We start from the raw sequence: 10,307 nt of genomic DNA, 5'->3' as shown, positions 1-10,307 counted from the left end.
CCAGGTCTCAGAAGATGGTCTGAGTCAGTGTAGATCTTCCCACTCAGGGGTAGACAGGAAGGCCACCTTGAGATTTTTGCAATTCTTGGGACCCACTGGCTGTCTCTTTAATTACTGATTGTCAGTGACTCAGCTTCTCAGGACAGTTGAGATTTGGTGCCCAGCCACTGTCCTCCAACGTAAACAAAGCACAGGGAAATTACCTCTAGGGATCCCAGCTCCATGATGGGCCAGGGAGGTTAGGGGTGGGGGTGAGTCCTGAGGCTTCCACCCCCCCTTTTCAGTGCTGCCGGCCTCTCATCAAGTTAACTCTCCATTTGAGCACCCCACACAAAAATGACAAGTGGGCTCAAAACAGTAGATCTCAGTCAGTGCATTTCCCAGTCTGAGTCTCCCACGGTGCCGGCCAGGCCGCTTCCTGACTGACCTCAGCAATGCTTTGGCAGTCCCATCTCTGTGGGAGGCATTCGGCTGGTGCATTGGGTTCCTGGTGTCTGGCGGGGAGGCTGCCCGGGCAGGGGGCCAAAGCCCGGGCCAGCATCTGGGGGCAGCCACAAACGGCCTCACAGGTCCCCAGCCCCTCCATCCACAGTGACGAACAGGGGGCGCTTGGCGACCAGGGACTGGAGGGCACGGACCCTGGGGGCAACCACAGCACTTAACACCACGCCCTGCAAACGAACACTGGAAAACGAACCCGCCTGGGCCCTCGCAGGGACTGCTTTCCCTCCGAGACCCAGGCCCCGGCCCAGCGTGGGGAGATGGTCTGGTGAAACTGAGTAGGGGCTGGGCTGCGTGGACAGCAGCCAGACCGCTTGGCAGGGGTCACCCGACCTTGGTTTACAACGCTCCGTTAGGAAAATTAACCAATGAATAAAGCAACATTCAGTGCACAGGAAGTGGAAATCAATGCCCGCCGCCTCGCTCCTCTCTGCCCCTCCCTCAGAACGGCAAATTTACGCCTCAGCAGCACCTAGCCGGCAATAGGTGGGGCGCATGCGCAGAAGTCACCCGTTACTTCCCTCTGGCGCACGCTTTCCCTTGGGGCCCAACAGCCAGCTTGCCTCCAGGCTGGCCCAGCCCGTTGCTGTCTTCCGCCATCTTTGTTAAGGGCACCAGGGCGCGCTACTGGCCGCCTTCAAGGTCAGGGCGGAGGCCCCGCCCCACTCGGTTCCTTGTTAAGCGCCGGAAGGTTCTTGCGCGCTGTTAAGTACGGGTCTGGGGAGTGCGTGCAGCGCCTGTGGTGGGCCCGAGGTGGGGGGGGGGGGTGGGGGGGAAGCGGACGAACGACGCTCACGTGGTGCTAGGGACCGTCTCCTAATTCCGCGTCAGCATTACCGATGTTTCCGGGGCTGGAGATCCCTTTGGGCCCAAGCCCAGCTTCCTGCGAGGTCACCGCCAACCGGCTGACCTACACGACCGAACGATGACAGAGACGGCCAGGGCTGAAAATGGGGCCCTTAATATTGAATCAGTGGTCTTTATTTTCTCTGTCTTTATTTAATGACAATAAAAGCTAATTCTTTAATGAGCGCATACTAGGTACCATGCAACAACCCTGTGCTTCGTTAGGGCCCTGGGTTGTTGCAGAAATTCAAGGAAATTACGTGCAAAGCGCTTAGAAGAGAGCCTTAACAAGTGAGTGCTCAGTAAATACTGACTACTCATAAATTTTACTGACGTGGCTAATAGGTGGCACAACTGGGATTGAACCCAGGACTACCTGCCTTTAATGGCTGCATCTTCGCTGGCAAAATCCAAAGGATTCAGAGCTTTAGTGAAGTGCACTCATTGCCCACATGAGTAAACAGAGGTCCAGCTGGGGAAGAGTTTCTTAATAACCACTACCCCCTCAAGACCACACATTCTGTTCTGCTCGTTTTCCTGAAGTCTTGTTTCCCTTGACTCATTCATTCGTTCGTTCATTCATTCATTCATTCATTCAAGGTCCTGCCCCCAGGAAGCTTGGTCTGAGGGTTATATGGATCCAGTTAGAACCCAGAGCTTGATAAATGAACATGGCACCTGCCAGGAAGGCACACCAAATACCCACCTCTCCAGGGTGCTCACCATTCACTCCCCAGACTCATTAACTCAACTCCCCTTAAGAGCGTGGAATCTGGAGCCACACGGCCTGGATTCAAATGCCAGCTTCACCACTTAGCTGTATGACCTGGAAAGTGACCCATCTTTTTTGTGCCTCTATTTCCTCATCTGTAAAATGGGGGTCCCAGGTTGGTGGGAGGCTTTAAGAAAGTAATCTGTCTAGAGTCTTTAGTCAATGGTCTGATCAGTAAACTTAACAAATGGTTACCTAAAAATAATCCTTGCAACTGTCCGAGGAGTGAACATTGTGTTCCGCATTTAATACATTAATACATTAATAAAATGAGGCTTAGCGAAGTACAGCCTATTGCCTGAGGTCACACAGCTATGAAGTGTAATTAGGAAGTGTAGCTTCCCGCATTTGAACCCCCTTCTCTTAGGCTCCAAAACTACAGTCAGTCAGTCGTGGGAAAGGACTGCGCCAACCGCTCAAACCCAGAAAAAACGTGAAGAAAATTAATCTGTAAAGCCCAAGCCTGGGAGAGGGGCTTCAGTGCGCGGGGTAATTTGCAGACGCTCCCTGCTGGCGGGGACAGCGCGACCTGTCCTTCAGTCCCGGACCTTCAGCCGGTCCTGCCGCGGCAGATTGGAGAGGTAGTGGAAGCTGAAGTGGTATCGGCGCAGGACCGGCTGCAGTGGCTGGTGCGGAGGTGGAAACGCCATGTCCGAGCCGCCCCCGCGGGGTGCTGAGCGCGACATTTTCCGAGACACGTGGGTGCGGTACCTAGGTGAGAGGGGGCCGGGGGTGCGCGAGGGGCTCGGCGACCCCTCACCATGTGGCTGGAGAGGTAGGGGTCGCCAGACGCTGGTCAGGGGCCTGGAGAAGGTGGAAGGATCTTAGTTCTCATTCTGCCCGGGCCAGAGACTGGGCTCAGAGAGGGCTAGGGACTTGCCCAGAGTCACACAGCTCAGGTCGGCCCACCCCTGCCCTCGGGGTCTGTCTGTACAGATCAGTCTCCCAGGTGTAAGCTCCAGACGGGCTAGGAGGAGGGGAGGGGGGGTTACTGGCTGTAGAGTCAGATTATGGGGCCTCATACCGATTCAGTTTGACTCTTGGTTTTCTCAGCATAAAGGAATGAACGCAGCGTCTCTCTCATGGGGTGGTAGTTGTAAGGGTAGAAAGAGATAAGGCACAGGAAAGGCCTGGCACATGGTGAGTACCTCATCAGGGAACTTGCTCTTAGTCTTTCCATTAGTGCTCATGCTTCTAGAACCCAGACTGGGAAGGCAAGTGAGTGATGACAATGGTGACTGTACTCAGCGCTCCCAAAGCTCGGAGAAGTAAAATCACTTACCTAAGGTCACCCAGCTCCTCCTTAGCAGGCTGGGAATTAGGACTAGTGCCCCCTTGTGGAGCAAACCATACCCACTCCTACCCCTGGAATTAAATGTCTCCTCTCCAACAGGCTATGCCAATGAGGTGGGAGAGGCATTCCGCTCCCTGGTGCCAGCGGCTGTGGTGTGGTTGAGCTATGGTGTATCCAGCTCCTACGTGCTGGCGGATGCCATTGACAAGGGCAAGAAGGCAGGAGATGTGAGTGTTAGCCTGCCTCTCAACCCCCGACCCTAGTCCACTCCCTTGTGATTTAGTCCCCAGCCTTGCATGTGGTAAAATCCCTTGTGGGACAGTCCAACCCCTACAACCTTGCCTGGTGCAGTCCATACCCCCATCCTGTTTGTAGGGTGCTACATCCTGCCCCCAGCCCTGAATTGGTACAGTCCAGAACCCAACACCCCCAACCAGCCACTTCCCTCCCTTGGTCCAACCTCATGCCCCTTGTCCACAGCGTTTCCCACCTCTGCCTTGCTGGATGAAGTATCTCTTGTCCCTACCAGGTACGAAGCCCTGAAGCAGGCCGCAGCACCAGGGTGACTGTGGCTGTGGTGGACACTTTCGTGTGGCAGGCTCTGGCTTCTGTGGCCATCCCAGGCTTCACTATCAACCGTGTGTGTGCTGCCTCTCTCTACATCCTGGGCACTGCCACCCGCTGGCCTCTGTCCATCCGCAAGTGGACTACCACTGCACTGGGGCTTCTGGTCATCCCTGTCATCATCCACCCCATTGACAGGTGAGTGCCCCTTCCAGCCTCAGGGATCATCCACTCTACAGGTGGAGATAAGCTCTGAGAGACATGGTGTCCCCACTTTGCACACAACAGTAGCAGCAGAGGCAGGGCTGGCACTCAGGACTCCTCAGGTAGAAAGGACAGTCTGTGTCCTCGTCATATGATCCTGGCAGGTACTTTGGCAGTAAACATAAGGAGGATGCCTTGAGGGTATGGGACACAGGACCAGTAAGTTCTAGAAAGAAAACCTAGTGTTACAAAACAACCGGAGGCAGGCAGGAACAGGTGCGCATTGGAGGGGATGGGTTTGGGGAGATTTTGGTGACAGGAGCCCACCTGAAACTGGGCTAAGTAAAATAAGAATTAATTGCTTCATGAAATTGAAAAGTCCAGAGTTATGCTCCTTTCAGGCATGGCTGGATCTAGGCACCCAAATGATGTCATTAGGGGTCTTGGTCTCCCCATCCTGCTGTCCGTCTTCTGACACCACCCCCTATTGGCTTCACTCATATTCTCCACAGGGGAGCAGAGATGGCTTCCAGCAGTTCCCAGCTTCCATCCTACCAGCTTAGCAAGACCCATAGCAAGCTTCTTATAGTTGAGAAGGAAGGAAGGAAGGAAGGAAGGAAGGAAGGAAGGGAAGGAGGGAGGGAAGGAGGGAGGAAAGAAGGAAGGAAGGCAGGAAGGAAGGAAGGAAGGAAGGAAGGAAGGAAGGGAAGGAGGGAGGGAAGGAGGGAGGAAAGAAGGAAGGAAGGAAGGCAGGCAGGAAGGAAGGAAGGAAAAAATCCCAAGGAAGGCTGTCATTGGTCTATTCTGGACTGAGTGCCTAGTCCTGAGCCAATTTCCCTTTTCTGATTGGCCAGGCGTGGGTCATGTGCCTGCTCATAGAACCAAAGATGGGCCAACCTAGATCAACATAGAGTGGGAGGAGCAGTCTTTTTCCGAGGGAACATAGCTGACCCAAAGGCCCAAGGGTGAGCCTTTTAACCTCTCTGTGCCTCAGTTTCCCCAACTGAATAGAGAAATGGCACTGTGTCCTGCATCTAGGAATCCCTTCGCTGGCCCTGACCTCGTGCCTCCCATTCCCCCACTAGCACCCATTGGTCACCTGCTCATCACTGTCCACTGTCCCACAGATCAGTGGACTTCCTCCTGGACTCCAGCCTGCGCAAGCTCTACCCTTCAGTGGAGAAGCCCAGCTCCTCCTGATCCCGCCCTGGTACCTGGTCTGTGAGTTGGCCTACTCCCTGCTCTGGTCCAACTTCCTCCTCTTGCCAGGGGATGTGGATGCTGGCTTTCTGGGGTCTGAGGCCCTGGCGTCTGAGTATATTTGAGCCCAATGGAAAGTGAGAGACAAAGGCCTCAAGGAGCAGCAGCTGCAGTAACTCACAGAAAGGGGACACCTGAACCCTATTTGCTTCCATGGAATCTGTGATACTGAGTGGGAGTGGACCTGTCTTTTGACAAGGAAGTAACATCCTCCCATGGAGGATAAGCAGACTGAGGCCCAAATAGGGCCAGGAATACAGCCAAGATCACTTGGCAAGCTGGGGACCCAGGAGTCCCAGTGGCTTGGCCCTATGGCAGTATGGCTGGACGGAGGAGCAGCAGACACACGGAGAAATGTAGCAGTGCAGTGGCGGGCACCCTCAGGACTGATTCTCCGGCCAGCCCATCCCTGGTGCAGGAGCTGCTCGGACCTGCCTGGAAGACAGGACAGCCCCCGGCCCAATAAATCCTCAAAAAGTTGAGTTCTCTTCTCCTTTCCTCTTGGGGATGAGCAGGGGTGTGGTGGTGGGGAGCAAGCCTGGGGGCCCTCAGAGGTGGAGGCCAACTTTGGCTATGCATTGCTTGCAATAGCCAGCACTGGGCCTGTCTGTACCTCCCCACCCACCAGTGCTCCCCTGCAGATGCCTGGGATCCCACCCTTGGTGCTGTCAGCCTCCTTTGGGCATTGACCTCTTTGCAAGCCTAAAGCACCAATACTTCTGGAAGGGGAGTCTGTTGGGCAGGAACCACCTGAATCTGAAGGTGCCTGAGGTGAAGACAGCTCCCATATGAGTATCACAGAAGACTCAGGAGTCTTGGAGAAAAAAGAGTGACCCGGTAGTAGGGCGCAGGGGCTGTCCCTGGGAGCACTGTAGGAAGGGAGACATTCCTCCTTGATTCTGGGCCAGCCCCTTTTTTGGCTGTTAACAACTTGGAGGGGTAGAGAGGTGGGGAATGGGGTTTTGGATGTGGAGCAGAAACAGGCTTAGGTCTCTGTCACTCAGCACTGCTCCAAGCCACAAATCGGTTCCAGCCGAGACCCTGGCCATGCCCCTTGCAGCCCAGCTACAGACTGGGGGGGCTAACCCCACCCCAGAGAGACCCCCTGCATCTGGATGGGGACTTATAGGAGCCAAGGGACTGGGCAGGACGGCTAGTGAGACAAGATGGGGGCTCCAGTTGTGGCTCATGCTCTGGGGGTGTCTGCAGCTGCAGGGTGAGTCTGATGTCTGGGGGTCTCTGACGGTGAGCCTTTCTCTGCTGCCCTTCTCATCCCACAGCAGCTGGGTTCCTTTCTCAGGCCCTCCCTGACCTCTGCTCAGTCTCCTGCGCTCCCTCCGGCTCCCTTAAATGCTCTGAGCCCCCGCAATTCTCCAGCCCTTTCTCTGCCCCCTTCTATGCCCCTCTCCAGTCCTGCATCGCCCTGTACCCCCCACCAGGTTCACACCAGCATCCCTATGACATCTGGGTTCTACCACCAGTTCCCTGCTCAGTTAGTCTCTAACCTTCCACCCTCTGAGTTCCCCCTAAAACTGGGAGCTGCTGGCCAGAGTCAGACCTCTGTGTTTTGGGGCACAGCTCTTGGACCTGCCCCAGCCTTGTGTTCTTCCCTATCACCTGCCTCCTAGCCTCTCTTATCCCACCCCACACTCTTCCTCAGCTGGAAATACTTTTCCTCTTAGTCAACCTTGAACATTCTTCATAACCAGCCCCGATGCCCCTTCTGTATTGCCCCTCAGCTCTTTCTGAGAGTGTGCACCTGTTGTGTGGTTACCTGCCCCTGGTCACCCCATCAAAGAGCCTTGGCAGGTTGGAGTCTCTTGGTTTTGTAGGTAGGGGTTAGGGGTAGGCTCTGAGGTACTCATAGCAGTGGGGGGATGGGCCTATGGAAGGTACTGTTGTGCTTCTGAAGGCCTTTGAGGAAGCTGACCCTGGCCCTTCCAAACTATGAGACCCACTCAAGTTATCTGTTGATCAGGAGAATCAAAGAGGGATCTGGCCTCTGGAGAGCCAGAGCCCCCTGAGCCCCTTTCTATGTGTGACCTTGGGCAAATCCCTTCCCTCTCTGAGCCTCAATTTCCCCAAGTATAAAATGAGGGCCTTAAGCTTGGTCTGCCACTTTTGAGCTTCTGGTCTCATCTTTATTAAACAGATGCCTAGAGACTCATTCAACTCCATTCTCTCTCATTCTCTCATTCTCTCCTTACTGAGAGAAGGCTCTTAGTCTAGGCTCTTAGTCACTGACATCATGGTGTAAACATGTTCTGTTCTTGCTTTGAGATAAATAGCTTCATTTTCTCTCAACTTTCAGCACCAGTGGGCAGATACTAGGTCAGAAGGTTAGATGTGTAGAGGTTGGGTGGGTGGATGGCTTAAAGCCTTCTGGTGAGATATCTTTATCTTCCAGCCTCCGGCAAGGCCACTGAGGAGGCTTCCCACCAGATGACATGGTCCTTTTAGTTGAGTTAGGCTTCTGACTCCAGGGAGCCCAGAGGTGAGCGAGGGAGTCCCTTTCCAGAGTTTGGGCCCTTTTCAGGGTCCCCTTCACAGTGGAAGACACTGGGGCCCCAGGTTCGGGGACCCTTGGCAATCCCAGTAGAACCTGGTTCTGGCTTCTTCCTTCCCCCTTCCCCCACTTGGCCCTCATTCATGGCCTGCCAGAGTAAAGCCCAAAATCTCAGACAAGTTAGCTTTAAGCTCGCTCACCCCATCACTATGGAAGCCACTCACCCCTCTGAGCCTCCTCACCCTGAAGAAGGGTAACTGCCACCCACTATATATTAATAAATGCTACCCTTTGTTGCCTGGAAGCTTCCATTTTTCTGTGATGACCTCACTTGATTCTCCTAAGAATCCTATGCAGTAGACGTGGTAAATGACCAGCCCCATTTTAGAGATGAGGAAACTGAGGCTTGAGGTCACATAGGCACCACTTAGCCCAGTACACCCGTTCTCTCCAAGTCAACAACACGGTCTGGGGGGTGGAAGCTGTTGCCCAGCCCCTTTCCAGCCCTTGCTGGTGTACTTACTGCCTCTCCAGGCCCTGATCAACCTCTGCCTCTTACACCAGGGAGTCTCCCCAGCTTGCTGATGCTGTTGCTGATGCAGATGTCAGGGACTCTGCTCATGGTGCTGTTGATGTCTATACTAGGCATGGGCTTCTGCATCTTCACCCACTGCCGCTGGCTCAGGGCACAGAGCCTTGCAGACACGTCCAGCTGCAGGCCTAAGCAGCAGGGTCTAAGGAGCCCCCAACCCCTACCGAAGTTTTCCAATAAAGAGATGTTCACCAATGACTCTACCACTTATGATTTTCCTGAGGCAGTTTGGGGAAATAAGGCCCCCCCAAAGCAGGAGCTAGTGTTGGGTCTTCTGTGAGGCGATGCCCCTGGGAATAAGCAGGTCTTGTGCCTGCCAAATGTGAACCTGGGCAGGAGTGGTGGGGTGGTGGGCAAACCTGTAGCCTACCCAGGGACACTGAGACTAGGGTGCTTCTCCTTGTCTCCTCTAATATTTGCCCAGCAGCCCCCTAGGCAGAGGTTGGGCCTCTCCTGGATGCCTGAGACCCGGGCCCATCTGGAGGCTTACTTTGCACATCCTCTTGCTGTGGGCCAATGAGTGGTGTGCTAGTGCTGTTCATAGGGGCCAGAGCTGATATTGTTACCTTTTTAGGAATCATTTTAAACAGAGCCATTATTAAAAATTAAATGAGGGGGAGAGGCTGGTGCAAGATGCCTGCAGTGTGTCAGAGCATCAAGGGCCTGGTTGCTGTAATAACCGGAAGAGTCTCTGGCCTGGGTCTGGCCACGGCAGAGTGGCAAGGGGCCACTGCTGTGCTTCTGGACCCGCCCAGTTCCAATGGGGAGGCCCAAGCCAAGAAATTAGGGAAGAGCTGGAAAAAAAAAAATTAAATAAGGTGAAAAAAAGAAGGATATAAACTTAGATTTAAATGCATTATATTGGGGCACGTGGGTGGCTCTGCTGGTTAAGTATCTGACTTTGGCTCAGGTCAGGATCGCATGGTTCATGAGTTCGAGCCCTGCTTCAGGTGAGCACAAACCCCTCATCGGGTGAGCTTGAACCCTGCTCAGATGAACATGAGCCCCGCTTCTCTCTCTTTCTCTCTCTCTCTCTCTCTCTCTCTCTCTCTGCCCTTGATTACTTGTGCCCTTGATTTTCTCCCCCCAAATAAATAAATAAATAAATGTGATATATTGGGGCACCTGGTTGGCTCAGTGCAGCTCTTGATCTTGCGGTCATGGATTCAAGCCCCATGTAGGGTGTAGAGATTACTTAAATAAGTAAAACTTTACAAAAATGTGTTACATTAAAAACAAAGGTACTGAAAAGTTATCATCACAAAGAAAAATTTGTAGCTATGTGTGGTAATGGATGTTCACTAGACGATTGTAATCATTTTGCAATATATCCAAATTGCAAATCATCTACACCCAAAACTAATATAATGTCAATTATATCTCAAAAAACCACACACACACACACACACACACACACACACACACACACACACTCAACCAAAAAAGAACAGGTAGTAACACTCAAAACATGTTGCTTCTTGGTGATTTTACTAGACTTTATTATTATCTACGCTCTTGAGGTTATTTATATTTCTTGTTATCTGTTTGGTGGCTATACTCTATTAGAGTATTAGCATGTTGCTTCTACAACTCTGTGTTCAGTAACTTCTCTTGGGTAGCTTGAAATAGGTCACAATGGGACTATTACATTTTTTTTTTAATGTTTATTTTTGAGAGAGAGCACGAACAGGGGAGGAGACAGAATCTGAAGCCGTCTTCAGGCTCTGAACTATCAGTACAGAGCCTGCTGCAGGGCTCAAACTCACAA

The 10,307-nt window shown here is 53.0% G+C and overlaps 1 protein-coding gene across 2 annotated transcripts; it reads left to right on the top strand.

The window, feature by feature from the left end:
• The first annotated feature begins 2,559 nt into the window (after nt 1-2,559).
• Nucleotides 2,560-5,923, top strand: MTFP1 (mitochondrial fission process 1). 2 transcript variants are annotated; one of them, XM_027050812.2, is made up of 4 exons: nt 2,560-2,834; nt 3,513-3,640; nt 3,943-4,175; nt 5,267-5,923. In XM_027050812.2, exons 1-4 carry the CDS (start codon nt 2,768-2,770, stop codon nt 5,379-5,381), a joined length of 543 nt encoding a protein of 180 aa, XP_026906613.1. In that variant the 5' UTR covers nt 2,560-2,767; the 3' UTR covers nt 5,382-5,923. The 2 variants fall into 2 exon arrangements, with proteins under 2 accessions (XP_026906613.1, XP_026906614.1); XM_027050813.2 differs by having other exon boundaries at nt 2,587-2,834; nt 5,309-5,923.
• The last annotated feature ends 4,384 nt before the right edge of the window (nt 5,924-10,307 follow it).

The sequence above is a fragment of the Acinonyx jubatus genome, chromosome D3 (genome assembly GCF_027475565.1).
Source record: "Acinonyx jubatus isolate Ajub_Pintada_27869175 chromosome D3, VMU_Ajub_asm_v1.0, whole genome shotgun sequence".
Taxonomy (NCBI): Eukaryota; Metazoa; Chordata; class Mammalia; order Carnivora; family Felidae; genus Acinonyx; species Acinonyx jubatus.
Note: the sequence above shows the minus strand (reverse complement) of the source record. Positions and strands in the feature narration are given on the sequence as shown.